General features: G+C 41.3%; 1 protein-coding gene across 6 annotated transcripts in view; it reads left to right on the top strand.

Annotated features, from left to right (window-relative positions):
* LNX1 (ligand of numb-protein X 1) overlaps nt 1-15,600 on the top strand; it is a 76,403-nt gene that overhangs the window by 35,764 nt on the left and 25,039 nt on the right. For 4 of the 6 annotated variants that reach the window (XM_071807494.1, XM_071807495.1, XM_071807497.1 and 1 more), the window contains 4 exons: nt 4,192-4,433; nt 5,989-6,144; nt 11,626-11,781; nt 15,073-15,275. In XM_071807494.1, coding sequence (XP_071663595.1) covers nt 4,192-4,433; nt 5,989-6,144; nt 11,626-11,781; nt 15,073-15,275 — 757 coding nt within the window. The remainder of the gene's footprint in view (nt 1-4,191; nt 4,434-5,988; nt 6,145-11,625; nt 11,782-15,072; nt 15,276-15,600) is intronic. The other 2 variants (XM_065837062.2, XM_065837063.2) reach the window with 1 other exon arrangement.

Genomic DNA, 15,600 nt, shown 5'->3' with positions numbered 1-15,600 from the left:
AATTGTGAGTGCTTTGTATATGTTATTCTTAATTGCATTCAATGTGTTCATTGCTGCTGTTCTAAAACAAAACAGACCCAAAATATGAATGTGCCAGAAGTGAGGTTGGGAAAGTGCTGCTGTGACTGGGTAGGGAGAGCTTCTGCTCCGTTTATTTGTGCCAGACCTGGTTCACAAGCACTGTCAGTCTCTAGATTCACTTTTTTCCCCTGTTACCAGCCCAGGCAGTCAGGTGTGAGACAAGGAGAAAGAGGGATAACCTGTGAAGTGACATAGATAGAAGGCAGACCATTTTTTAAAAAGCAAATGCATTATAAATATACACATATATTTTTTGTCTGTGATACAGTTTCTTTATATCACTAGAAGTGAAGTAAAAAAATCCATACAGTTGTTCTTGTTATGTTTTGCCTTTATGTTATGCCCCTGTGTGAGCCTGAATGATGGAAATCCTCGAGGTCAACCTCACTTGCAGGCCTTCCTTGCTATGCTGTGTGAGTGTGTGATGCTGCAAGGAAAACAGATCTCTGCTTTCAAACCACTGCTTTCATTTGTATTTGCAAATAACATGGAAATGTTTCTGTTGGCTTTCAGTTTGACTGAAGCTTATTTATACAAACAGTAGGACCATGTTAAGGCAGCCACAAGGTTTTGGATCTCTGGGCTTCAGCACCTGACATGTGCAGCCCCTGAGTACTGGGCTGCAGGGTCTTCCTTGTGTGTGGAGCAGAGTGCGGGGCAAGGCATGCTCTGTGACCACCAGTGCTGGTGCCAGCCAGAATTGCAGCCCCAGGTGAAGTTCCAGTAGCCACCACTGCCTGCTCACTGCCAGGCGGCTAGCTCATACAGCCAGTATTTAGAACAGCACATTTCTGCTCCATAAAAGAGGCGTTCAAACAGAAGAAACCATTTTCTGAATTTCCCATATGCACCTAGTGACGCTACTTTAATAGCATGAGTTGTACAACACACATTATTCATGTCTGTTTCTCTCTCTTGGTTTTGGCCTTCAAATTGTTTCGGTATCTTATGGCTGCATGGATGTACTGATTGTCCAATGGGACTGAGAAGGAACATAAATCTGTAGTTCACCTTGGCCACCAGACAGCATTGTGTTCACTTTCTGACTGGCCTACGCTAATCAGGTATCTCACTCTTCCAGCTATAAATCAAGCAGCTGATTAATAATCACAACGAGAGAGGTAATTAGTACTGGTATGTAGCTTTTTATGGATCTCTCTTTTCTGGGAGCCAAAAGCAACCATATGGAAAAACGTAGCTGAGACACTATAAATATGATTCCACTTAGACAGTCGTCTCTTCTGTTTTCTGTTATCACAGCAGTGTCAGCACAAGGAAAACAATGAAAGTGAAGGGATGCTGTTGTAGATTTTATTACAAGTTTGAGAGCTTGGGATTTTTTTTTTCCTTCTTCAAGGACAGTGTGTTAATCTGAAGAAAGAGGACTTGATTTGTGTTCATTTATGCCTGCCACAATTATTTAAGAAATAGCTTCAGTGCTCATACGTTGAGAGCTTTGGTTCTCTTTTAACTATTTCTGGCAGAGTTAGAAAGATATGCCTTGTGCTTTGTATCATGACAACTTGTCTTCTCCAATAAGCCACAGCTGAAACTGGATCAGCCCTCTCTGCGTTCAAAGTGACTGTCTTCTGTTCATTGCTGTTGGACTGATGCTGTTAACGGGGTGTCTGCAGTGCAGCCAGCAGCAGCGAGTGAGGATTTCCACAGAAAGCAAAGGCTTTAGTAGTGAAGTGCAGATGAACACCAGGCAGCAGCTGAATCCACATAGCTGGGGATCTTTAGGCAGAGCTTCTTCTGATCTTCATGTTGGTCTTCATGCAATACACTAAAAATAAAAATTGTCTTCTTTTGAGGACACATTCACGAGGCTGGTGCCCTAATATCAACTGCTGAAACTTTACTGGCATAGTGAAAAAGAGGAAAATAAAATAAAATGTATAGTAGGAGTATCTCCTATCACATTCTGAAATATAAATGAAATATAAAGGAGAGTATCCTGCCAGGGTGTGGGGTGCTGGGAGAGGTAAGAAGTCGGGCCTCTTTGTGCAGGAAGGAATAGGAAAATACCTGCTGTAGCGGAGGCAGGAGAGCTCTTCCTTTCTATTTTACATTATTATTGTTGCAGTCTAGTCTTGGCATAGCTCTCCAAAGAGCTTTTTGCTGGCCTTTTAAAATACTTGACCATCCTTCTCTTCCATAAGAACATTTTCTTTTGAGACACCTCCTTTTGCTTGTGAAAGGTTTTAGAAATAATTTCTGTCACAGCCATTCCCATCCAAACCTTAAAGCATACACAAAGCCCTTACACAGCTGCATTAATATGATACAGTTTGAGTTGGGCTTTTTCTTTTCCTCTTTAAGATGGAAGTTGTCAGAAGCAGTATGAGGTAAATGATAGTAAACTATGGTAAACGATGTTAAAACATAATTTAGTGCTAAAAAAAGTTTTAGTTCAATTGTCTCATAAAAAGCCAATACTCGAAGAGAAATTAGACCACTACTGCAAAGCTGATACAGAGAGCTCTGTGACTCATCCTCATCTCATCTTTCTGTCCCATAAATCGTATCTCTTCCAAGGCTACACTTTGTTCAGTGTAGTACTTCTTTTTCTAACACTTAACCCACTAGCATTGTGTACTGTATGTATTATGCATTGCCTTTTGTGTATGCCATATATTACAAAGAGCTTTCTCTCCTTCAGGGTTTCTGCAGCCATTTCTGTGAGTTCATCCTACAGGGCACTTTCATGAAAGTCATCAGTTACCCTTCGCTATGGAGAAAGAGATAATAGTAACTGAAAGTAGGCCAAGCTCATTAGATCACGATTAAAAAGCAGATTTTATTTTTTAATGCGGTGAATGAGGTTCTAGTGGTTGGGCACTGGACAGAAGTGGTGATGGAGAAATGTCATAGGTGTTGTGTCCTTGGACCACTCTGTCTCTTCAGTTATTACGTAGCTTTAGTTAAATAGTGACTCATGAAGAGTACAGTGACCTCCAATTTAATTCAAGTGACTTTCTTTAACAAGTCTTAAGAAAGGAATGCCATGCATAGTCCTGCCTCTGCTGTCTAGTATGAACTTAGAGCAGAAGGTTGGGACCACAAGTAAGTTTTTCAAAAGCAGGCTTGTAATTTGCCTCTTACAATGTTGTATCTTCAGCTCTTCTGGGAATATGCATGTCTCCACAGAAATGGAAGATTTTGTTCCTGAAGAGGTTGAGTCAGGATTTAGGATTTGGATGTTCCTCTGGAATTATTTTAGAACCAAACCTGAAGTCCCCAAACTGGTGTAAGTCCCAGGTTGGCCCAAAGACATTGTTCTGAGGTCTGTGCTCCCTCCTTGGCTCTGGTGGGGCCAGTGGGACACTCCACCACCTCTCGCACGTTTTCATCCACCACAGTGACAACCTCTCTGTTTTAATGTCTCAACTGAACTGGAAACTTCACCTCCATGGCTGGATTTGAAAGTAATTGATCAGGTGCAGTTCACGTGGTAAATAGTCTGTACAGGCACAGCATGGGGACTCAATTCCCACAGTCCTCAGGCATTCAGCCCTTGCTGGCAGCCCTGCCTTCATGGATTGCATTGGCCTCTACCCGAAGGGCATATGTCCTCCTGCATGGAGGACCACAGCACTGTGCTCCTGGTGTGATCACTCTGGTGACTGGGAAGATTTGTCAGGGCACAGGGCTGAGTAAGGTGCCTTTTATTTCACCAGCAGACCTGAAGAAGATATTAGGTCTCACTCTGCTCTTTTTCATTGACCAGAGGCACAGGGAAGATTACAGGCCGTAACCTCTGGTTTAACTAGCCACCTGCTATCCTGTCCTCTTGCACCCACAGTAACTATTTATACACAAGACTACAGGGAAGGCTGCGGATCTCTATATTTTCTTGACCAGCAGTAGTCTCTCCATGTAAGGTGCTAATTCAGCTAATTTGGAGGACAGTTTTCCTTCCTTTTGAGTCTCTGTAACATGATGGGGCTGACATTTTTGCCCTCTTGTTAAGCGTCTGTATTTCATCAGCCACCACGATTGTCACAGTTTGTACTCAGAGTGATTCCTTGGCACCAGATAATTTCCATATGTATACAACATTTAAATACAACTTGTTATCATGTCTCCCTTTCTCTCCCTTCTCCTTAGATGTAAAGGAGCATCCCATTACGGCCTTACTAAGGAACGGAAGAGGCGTTCCCAAGACTGCTCTCCAGACCATGGCTCCAGCCTCACGGTGACCTCCCTGGGCCCGGAGCTCTCAGCAGCTGCGGCCATCGCCTTAATGACAGATGAGCCGGGGCTGGTGAACCCGGCCTTCAGCCCCACCTTGGAGGACAGCCAGTCAGGCAGCAGCCCTGGAGACCTGCATCGCAGCAACCAAAACAGAAGTAAGAAGTGAAAGTGGTGGTTTCAGAGATTGGTGGCCTCTTTCAGCATTCATTTTCTGTGAAACACATGTTGTTAAAAGCCTTAAAAAAAAAAAAGGAGAGTGAAAGCTTTATTTTTACATAGCTTGTCAAATTGCACACTCAGTGACCCAATAGATTTGAGGTGAGAAACAAATTTTCTTGGCCAGGGGCAGCATCAAGCTGTAGAAGGACCAGCTGCACACATGCAAACTGTGGGTTTTAAGAAATACTATTAGGCAGATTGCTCATTTGCAAGAGAAAATGGGATATGTGATGTGCCAGAGAGATGGTGCAGCTGTGTAATAACTTCACCAAAACACAGTGGCACAAGTAATCCACGTAGATCATACCATGAGCACTTACCCAAAAGCCTCTTGGTAACTGTGTTTGGCAGTTGCCAAGAATTTGCAGGAAAACAAACCTTAAGAAGTGCCTGGGATCTTGGGAGATGTTTGCCGACCTCCCATGGAGGTGTCGCTCAGAGGAGCTGGTCCTGCTGAAATAACCAGAGTCAAGGACAAGTTGCACCAGGAAACCTTGCCTTGATCCTTCACTCTGTGACACTGCACCCAGCTCTGGTAAGATGAGTGTCATATTTGAAAAACATGGCCTGGCCCAAAGAAGACTTGGAGGTGTTAACAGTGAGTTCAGAGCTTGCATTTGAGGACACTGAAACCAAAGTGAATATCCTACCTTGTGTTGCACCAGCTGCCTGTTGTGAGGATGAATGAAGGGCTGAAGAAAGACTAAAAAATGAGCAGTGCTATCCTCTTGTGTGCATGGGGCTAGAGAGGTGAGGAAAGGAGGAGGGTAAGAAGAGAACACCAGAATGAAATTAAATCCCACTGATTTCATTGAGTTTAGAGGTCACAGTCTGGTTTGAGGGAATGCTGTATTATTAGATTACTATGTTTGACTAGCATGCAGAGCTCAAAGAGACAGCAGTAACAGCCACAAAGACATCTTCAGAAGGATGGAAAAGAGAGTGACATGTTTTGAAACTACTGTGATTTTTATTTTTTTAATTTATTACCTTACCCAAGTTAGATGATGTGATTTAGTTGGTCTCTCCCACCTGATAGTCTTTGAATTCTTGACATGAAACTGTTGGCAGCTTTGGAAGCATTGCAGGGTTTTGAGGCAGTGGTGACAGGTTTTTTCCAAGAAGAGTTTTTAACAACAGGTTCCAGGGGTTTTTTTTGGTCAAATTTATCTAGCTTGAGAATGGCAGAGCTTATTCTGCCTCCATTGAGGATTATTCTCTCCCAGGCTACCATGCTCACAGGAGATTTATGTGCATGGCTGGTGAAAGAGGCAGGGGGAGGTGGCAATTCCAGAGTGTGGGACAGAGAGAGGATAATAGTACCTGGATTCAGGTGGGTGCAGCCTTGGAGTGTCTGCTGGAGTCAGGTGCAAAGGTGAAGTGCAGGCAACCTTGCTGTTGCTGGTATTCCCTTTGTATGCCGGCAGAAATGACATGGTTCTAGCCCAGAACTGCTGAACTCTATTGATTCGTTTTTTCCTATTGTTGCAGCTCAACACTTTGAACGGTCCACTCTAAGAAGCAGATCTTTTAAAAAAATAAACAAGGCCTTCAGTGTTCTTCGAAGGACAACAAGTGGAAGTGCGGTTTCCAGCCAGGCTGGCCAGGAAAGGGAGACTGTTCGAAACTCTGCTGTTGGAGGAGAAGGTAATGTTTTGCTCCTCACGTGTTATCACTTAAAATGGGGTAGGGGACCCTATCCGTGTGGGAATTTGATGTCCATGACTGACATGCCTTTCATGTGGTGGGCTGTGCATGATTAAAAAAAAAACAGAAAACACAATATTTTCTTATTTTCTTTAAAAAATTGTTAGTGACTGGCAGGCAAGAATAATGGTGGGGTGTGTGAGACCTCACGTAGGGCTGTTCTGGTAACAGCCTGCATGCTACAGCCAGCTCAGTATCTAGCACATGTGTCGTGGGGTCTGGGAGTCTGGAATCTATTACTGGAGCTGTTGTTGATTTGCTGTATCATTTTGTTGAAGAGGCTTTATCAGCATGCATGTGTCCTCCTAAAGCAAATGGATCACAGTGATCATACATTATAGGAAATGAATCAGTTTTGGCTAATATTTATGAAGCACTGGAAATTCCCAGTGAGAGGACGGTGTGGAAGTCCAAAATACTGTAGTTACTCCAGCATTGCTGTGGGATCCTTGGTGACAGACTTGTATTACCTCAGCCAGACAGGTGATGAGGTAAGAACACTGTGCTCTTAAACAAGGGGGAGAGGTAAGTTTGTCTGATGTACGTCAAGGATGAGGGGTCTGGCAGGCATGAACACTTAACATTTGACGTTCTCAAAGCAATAAGCAAATGTTACTAATTGCTTTGGACTATAATTATGAAGCCAACATCAGCATTCGTGCATCAAGAGGAAGTGATGATAGATTTGGAATCATCATCTTAATCTAGGTCTCCACTGAGCTTATTATTCCTTTGCTTGATTCCTCAGCATCTCACTTCTCTTCCCAGATCAAATGTCCAGACTAAGAGCTTTACAAAGACCAAATATCCAACTTCTCTTTTCTCTGTATTTCACATTATCATTGAAACCCACACAAAATGAGGACAAAAGGCTGCCAAATGCTGTGTTTAGGCACCATTACTCTTGAAGTGGTGAATCGGAGAAGAGTGTTCAATATTTCTTCTCAATATTTGCTTATTCCTTCAGGAGAGTTTTACTACATTACTGTGTTATTGGTACTCACTCTCCTGGTCCACATACTTGCTGACGTAGTCAAAACCTGATAATGCAAAATTGTGAATCTTTTCCATAAAAATAATGTGAATCTACTACTTGGCCTGGAAACATCATTAATAACTTTAGTGTTTCAGGTTTTTTTTTTCCCCTGAGTAAAATTTTGCAAGTAATTTGTCTAAATCCCTCTTTGAGCCGACAGATATGTTTCTCATTCCCTAGCAATTGTTCAATCCATTGTAAGCAAAAGCTTGCCCTTCTTCGGCTGGAGTGAAATTCTGCATGGCTCAAGTTCATACTTTTCAAAAGACACCTCTTCAGGATGGGGCATAGACATTTTTATGGCCACTTTCTACCTGGGATTATAGTTTACGTTACTGATTTTTCCACCAAAAGTGCAGTTTCATATCCAGAGTGTGTGAATATGATCTGGATGCAAACAGTACCTACTCAGTAACTCAGCACAGTCTACATGGTAATAAAAGGGAGATGTGGAGATGAAACTGGACTTTAGATTTCCAGCAGAATGAAAGGCACTGTTGCCTCCTTTTTAAGGGACAGATAATGGGGCCCAGAAGTTATTGCCCCTTCAGGGTCCCATTCAGAGTGTCAAGATTGCCATTCTGTCTTTGGCTCTGCTTCTGGTTTCATTCTTCTGCACCAAGCCTACCTGTAAGCTTCCAAATACATTCTGCTGCACTGGAAAAACAAGGTAGGCATGTAATTACTTAATGAGCAGTTACTCTTATGCATGAGATCACAGAAGCTGGGTACCTAAATTACTGTATTAATTACGTATACAAAGAATGCATTTTAATTACACAGTTCAGCAATTTAGTCTTTAAAAAACTGCAAGTAACTTGCAGGAATACAAATACACATTAACAAGGATTGCTACTCAGTCCTCTGCAACAGGTGTTTTATGTAATGGCATCTCAAAGGCTCTCTCTGTTTCTTCTTACTGGAGGAGCAAATGAATACACTTCTTTCTGTAGCAGTTATCATCCTGCCAGCTGGAGGCTTGTTTTCTTCTACCATTCTGTATGTTTCCTTTTTTAATTGATTTTTTAAAATCCTCAGCTGTTCTGAACAGTCTGCAGTTTGACTCCTGGTTAGAGTTGTTGGTCAGTCTTTAGGGACAGCAGCAGTATGCTCTGCCCTGTGCTCGCTAATGGTCAAGTCCAAACCCCTTGGAAAAAAGCAGCCCCAACCTGTCTGTGTCCCCGTTGCCGCTCTGCTCTCCTGGGAATGGAAGTGCTCCTGTGGGTAGTGGTTCCTGTCCCCCCACACCCAGTATGAGAGCACTGATTCCTGCTGCTGCCTTGCCCCAATTTTCACAGCTTCATGCCTGGCATCACCTGAGAGCACACCTCAGCCATGCCTCATTGCTCCAAGAGGTTGGACAGCATCTCGTGATCAATCTGGTGGCTCCTTTCCTCACCAGGTGTAGTCAGCACATGAGCAGAATAAAGCTGAGACTGTGCCAGGCACAGTGTGAAATAACCTCTTCTAGCTGATTACCTTTTTTTGGTACAGGAGCTGTCAGATCATCTGTCAAAACTCAATGTATTATAGTCCATCTGTCCCCAGTTTTCAAGAATTTCCTCATCTTAGTTCAGATGTTGCTGTTATTTATTTTTTGCCTGCATTTTGGTCAAAGGAGCTCCAAGAATGAAAATCATAGTGCGTACCTGTGTATTGATCCTCAACATCAGCAACACTGATGTCAAATTTACTATTTGCCCACTGCAGAATGTGTAGGTGCCTTTAATCTGAAGCTGATATGTCTGTGAGGCCAATGCTCAGCTCCAATAGGACTGTAAGGGTACAATGCAAAATAATCAGTCCTAATGTGGGAGAAAAACATTCAAATAACCATGATTCTGCTTAACTTGTAGCTGAATGCAGTACTGGTTTTGGAAAACTCCTTTGCTACCCGGGGACACTGAAAAATACGATGCCTAATGGCAAATATATTTCTGTTATAATTATAGCAGCAGAACAGTTACAGTCTAATGCCATCTTATACCTGGAGCTGGTAACAGTCCTGCACTCTGAAGCTAACTTCGTGATTCCTATTTGCAACCTGTGGTTTGATTTGTTTAGACAATGTGCCTGTTTTGTACTGAAATGATTCAGGCTTTCTTTGTTCCTCTGTTTAAATGTTTTGGTGACATTTTGACAGAGAACTGCTCATTTTCCAAACCAAAGAAAATATTAGAAGTGAATGAAAAGTGCAAACACTGGTGCGAAAATATTTAGAGGAAGGAGGCATTAAGATTTTCTTTTGTAATAATTTATTCATTTGTAAATAATACATGTAAAGAAGTATATGTCTGCAGTGCAGCACTCAAGCTTATGATACCTGCCTGAAGAGTAATCTTATTAATAGCACTTACAGCTGCAAATAACTTTACAGGTCTGAAAAAGAAATTAGTGAAGTTTAAAAGAGATGGTTTCATTCTGAGAAGTGAAGGAAGGTGACAGGAACATCCTTCTGGCACTGATGCATTTAAGATGTAATATCTTCTGACTTCATCTACTAGTGTGAATGACCTTGACAATTTACTTAAATGATAAAATGTCCGCAAGCAAAGACTGCTTCAACTTTGCTATGCTTATTTGTTTGGCATCACACTCTTTAAATTCAGTTTGAGGAAATACTGTATCTATATACTCTTTGCTCAAACTGATCTACAGATCAGCCCTAAACCAGCTAATGCCTTAGAAGGAAAGATTTTGGGAATGCAACTGCAAAAATCTCTGTACAGATTTACAGTAAAAGGGAGCCATACTGCTGATTTTCAAAAATGTTTATCAGTTCCATTTTGCAGTTGAGTAATTATAAAATGAATTGAATTTATGATTGCTTGAGGATGTCAAATGTTGTTCAAAGTGAAACTCGTTCCTCTGGTGGGTGCATTGTTTTTGCTTTGCGACAGTTAAGACCAAGGAAGCCCTGGCAGGCACTAGCAGCACCACAGAACAGACTCCCCTGTTGTATGGCTGTATCTCACTCCTACTGTTCAGTCTGAGTCTTGTTGTGTTTTACATACCTATAAAATAGATAGATAGATAGATAGATAGATAGATAGATAGATAGATAGATAGATAGATATGTATGATAAATACTTCAGGGTTTGGGAAAGGTAAACAAAGAAAAAGAAGGTAAGTGAAACACAGATGGCTCTAGGTATCAACCATTTCATGGCATTAGCACTCTCTATGTGTAGAAAAGAAAGTGGCTTATCCAGCCACAGGACAAGATAGCAACAGTCCAATCTTCATCTCAGGGAGGCTGCACCCCACAAAAATCCCATATTGTTCCTGTTTGCCCCAGTTTTGATTCAGCCGCAATTCTAATTTCCCAAAACAGTTGTGGAAAATCTTACAGGGCTGCTTGAAAGTACTCTGCTCTAGGACGATAAGCCAGGCAATTTTCAGAAGAGAACATTTCTGTAGCATTTCCTCCACTGCAGATCAATAAAATTTGCCTGCTTCAGGTGAGACAGCCACAACTCTTTTGGGACACTTTCAACTCTACAACAGTTTCAGTTTAGTTCTTTTGGAACTCCTTTGGTGAGAGGAATGTCCAAAAGCAAGAAGAGGTATTAGAACTGGCATTGTCTTCTGTCTGTCCCCTGCATCAGACCAGCATCCCTGGAGAATTAATGGAAGGCATTAAATCAAATGATGGCAAACCACTGAGAGAATGAAATGGTAAATGAAAATCAGTTGGAAAGGAAGATATGTAGAACAAAGTTCCATGCTAGTGCAAGTGCACATGACATTCACAGACACAAGAATTTTCCAAGAATAGTTTACAAAAGCTTCATTTACATTCTGGTGATGAGGTGCTGGGAAGCATGAGCGTGTGTCCGTGCAGATAGTCTTATCTGTGGAGGTGGGCTGGCATCTCACATCAGTCAGAACTTCTGATCTAAACAAGGACTTGCAACCTGAGACACAAGTTTTGTTTACAGTGACCTTTGATTGATCTGGACTCCAGAGTCAGGGCAAACAGTAGGCAGTGCTTTGTCACACTGGATTGTGGCAATGAAGGCAGAATTATCCTGATGGCAGTACTACCAGAAAGGGCACAGTGCACACAGAAGTCAGCTGAAACCTGAGCACTGAGAAAACACTTGTCATTAAGTACTATAAACTGCGGGGATAAAATATTCAGCATACTGAAAAATTTGTGTTACAGTCTTATAGCTACTATGCTAGTGAGTGCTCAGTGTCCTACATCATATCAGACAAGTGGAGTTTACTGTGTAAAGCTGGTCTCTCCTGTGTTATTTGTTACCGTAGTGGGATGTGTGAAAATATCAATAAAATTGCACACAAATATAAGGAAAATATTGCTTGAAGGAAAAGCATGTACAACCTTTCTGAATACAGATGACATTTCATTATATTGACAGATTCAGAATGCTCCATACAACCCTCGGTGACAAAAACAGAGCACTCTGTGGGAAAACCTGCAAGAATCACCAAAAACAAGACAGAAAGTTTTCTCCTTTCTAGATTCAGCAGCTCTTCGATATATAAGAACTGGAAATATAAAATGGTAAAGAAAGGTATGCAATACTCCTGGGTTTTCCTGATCTGGAAAACCTGGTTAAAGGTAACAGAGAATTCTAATTAAGAGCGTAAGAGCTGGAAAATGGGGTCTGTGCAAACTGATGCTCCAGCCTCACAGCAGGCTGTGTATGTGTGAATGGTACAAGCCCTCAACTTACTTAGAGCCCTCAAACTGGGTTTGCTGAGGCCCCATTCACTGTATGCAACCACATGCTGGAGCAGAGTCCACCTATTTTGGGTATGGTATACACACTAGAAAAAAATCAAGTTGAAGGCATTACTTTCCAGACATGGCATCATCTCGAAACAGGCATGGTAGGTTTTGACCAAGCTGCACACAGTGCATGCGGACTGTTTGGTTAAAAAGCTATAGTGAATTTTCTTACTAAAAAAAAAAAAAAAGAAGGTGTTTTTTATACATTTAGTTTGTGAAACTTACTCTGTGTTTATTAAAATAGGCATTGGCCTTTCACATATGACAGTCTGGGTTGTTGGTAACACAAACACCAACACGTATGTCTGGGATGAAAATAAGAGGCAAGTCTTCAGTTGATATATTAGAAATTAGAGGATCATGGAATTATTTTGATTGCTTGACCCATCTGAGGAAAATGGTGCAATTTATTAATTATATTCAATAAAGAAGACAGATCAAATGAAGACAGGAGGTGAGGCAGTACATCCTGCTAACTATGGAAAGAGAAACCTAGTGACTTGCAGACTGGCAAGACAAATGTCTTGGGAAGATTTGTTTTGTTGTAGACTGCACAATTGAGAATGATAATAGACATTAAAAATTCCTCTGAAAGATTCTTCGTAAAGTTACATTGAAAAACAGCCAAGTGCCACTGCAATACTTAATAAACCAATTAAACCATTGTTCAAGATGCAAGGAAACTTATGCATGTTTATATCCTATATAAATATTTATACAAGCATTATGTAAGTGTAGAGACCTGTTCACTGCCACATTTCTCTGATCTTGCTCTTGGATAATTACAGGCTGAAATGACGAGGGAGTGTCAGTAGCTTGCTCAGTCCACAGCTCTCCATGGTCAAGAAATGAAACTGGGTAATTCCTTCAAAAAATTTTTCAGATTGAGGTATGAGGAATGAAGGCGAATGAGGGTTTGAATAAAAAAGCACAGTTAGGACATGAGGTGAATGCAAAGGGAAATGGAAGCAGTTTTGCTACAGAACTACTTGGTTAACCTCCAAAATATGCTTACGTATATATTTATGCTATTTCTGTGCAGAGAGGGTCTGGGGGAGGGTTCAGATTATCATTTGCATTTTTACCTATATATATACACACATACACACCAATAGCCCCACAGAGAGTATTAAATGTGCATGCTTATTCTGATGTATAGGATCAGGCCTTCGGTGATTTTTGAGGAGTAATTGTATCATCTGACTTTAACCACCCCACTGAGATGCCAGCATTGCTTGCCTTTCTTCTTACACAGCAGTGGAGAGACTTTAGCACCTCCAGAAGTGAATCAGTGAGTGGTGAAGCTGGTATCACTGCCTTTGGGTGCCCGTGCACTGTAAGGAAAGCCAGAGCAAAGAGATCATCAAATTATGCATTTGGGTTAAAGGTCTGGATTTAGATGGAGTGAATCCACCCTTCAAACTAGAGAAAAGGGAACAAATTACAAAATGGGCAAACAATTCAGAAAATAGAGGAGTATGGGGAAAATAAAGCACATTCCATTCCTGAGATGTTGAAGTTGTGTACAAAACCGAAGTAAATCTGTATTAGTGCAGTAACTGCTATCACAAGAATATAAACTAGATGAATACTTCGATATTAGGCTGATAGTTATCTAGATAGATTTTTATTGCCTGTCAACTCTGTGTAAAACCACAAAATGAAAGTCTATGCTACTGGTAGGTGCTTTTAACAGATGTGGAGGAAGACAGCTTCCTTCTCTAGTGAGCACATGATCAAAGAAGTGATAAGGGATGCACCATGGTGCTTCTTATACTGTTTCCCTGTTCTTTCTTTCCCCTTTCTCTCTCCCAAGAGGTTTTAGTACCTTGCTAGTTTGTTACCTGCTAATTCTGTAGTAGAAAATATTTATTCTGCTTCACATATTGCTCTGTTAATTTTCATTTAACACTTTACCGCTATGCAGTAACAATGACTGTACTTTCATTTCTAAAATAGGTTATTGAAAAAATATTAGCACTTAATTTATTGACTTACAGGTTTTTCATGTAAGTGCTGGACTGGACCCACACACACAAAAAACCCCTCAAAAGCTTTATTTACATGTAGGAAATTCAAAATATTTGAAGTCTGATATACCTGTGCTAGAAAACTCACTGATGTTTTTGCTTCAGTTTTGATCACTGTTGAATGTGGATTAAAATTTTGAATTGACCTAGAAGGAAAGCAAGTATTAGGGACACGTTGTGAAAGCAAACATGCCAGTTGAAAAGTAGGGTTTGGAAGAGGATACTCTTCTCCAGTGCATTATAAATACAGAAAGGACCCCTGCCCACAATTAGTTCCTCTTCCTCACATCCAGGCTGCCTGGCCCAGCAGAGATCTTTCCCTCCAGGCACCTGGAGTGTCCTGGGGGTTTAATACAGACACGTCACAGTAAGGACCAGTTATTCGTAATTCCTAGAGTTCAAGTCGGGATGAAAAGAGAGGGGTCTGGAAGGGAAACTGCTGTTTGTTTTGGGTTGCCTGAGAAATGATGCCTTTCTGACAGCTGAGGGTAAAAGAATGTTTCCTTGGATGTCAAAAGCCAAGCACCCAGTCCTCAGCTATGGCACAAAAAACAGAGGAAAACAGGGCAGCTTGGGATGCTACAAGTGAGACAGTGTGCAGCCCACCACAGTGGGGATGGAGGTTTGTGGAGTGTCCATGCACATCTTCTCTAGGGCCAGCAAGGAACCATGGTCTGGCTCAGAGGGGTCTCTGGTGACTAAAAATGTATTTTGTTCCTTAAAAATATTAGCATGTGTAACTGTTGTGTTTGTTTGTTTGTTTTCTTCAGTACATTTCATCTGTCTGGATTACATCAATGGTTTAGAGCTGTGTTTTGTGGGTGGGGAGGAAAAAAAAAGATGTTTGAATGTATTAGTTAAAAAAAGATCCCTTCGAGTCCACTCAGCAAACATATATATTCTTTCCTCCCCACTTAGTGTAAGTCATATCCATGCCTAAAACCTGGTTTGGTTGACTGGCAGATACTTGCAGTTTTGCGGTGCATGTGTTAAGAAAGCAAAGCTGTGATGTCAAATAAATACCTTACAATGTGTATTTCCAGGTTTTCCCAGGTTGTATCACCTGATTCCAGATGGGGAAATTACCTGCATTAAGATCAGCCGTACGAATGCCCATGAAAACCTGGCAATTAGGATCGTGGGAGGCAGTGAGACTCCTTTGGTCCACATTATTATACAGCATATTTATCGAGATGGGCTAATTGCCAGAGATGGAAGATTGCTGCCTGGAGACATAATACTGAAGGTACAGTAATGTGAAGGCACAAGATAAAAGTATCATAACAAAGAATATGATGGTGTAAGTCAGTCACAAAATGAGATTTGCAATGTTGCTTGTTTGTGCAGACAGAATAATGCATAAAGAAAGATGTTCAGTTCCTCTGCATGCTGTAACGATTTCATTCATTTCAATGGGTATTGAGGCTTACAGATTTGTTTATTTTTCCTGTTCTCTACCAAGCCTCTCCAATTTCTGCCATCTACAAACACGGTAGATCCAAAATGCAATGTTACACAACATACTGTGGGAATTTCTGACCCAGTGGTACCAAAACTTCTTGTGTTGTTTC

This window comes from Patagioenas fasciata, chromosome 4 (assembly GCF_037038585.1).
Source record: "Patagioenas fasciata isolate bPatFas1 chromosome 4, bPatFas1.hap1, whole genome shotgun sequence".
In the NCBI taxonomy this organism is placed as follows: domain Eukaryota; kingdom Metazoa; phylum Chordata; class Aves; order Columbiformes; family Columbidae; genus Patagioenas; species Patagioenas fasciata.
This window is presented reverse-complemented; position numbering and strand designations above follow the sequence as displayed.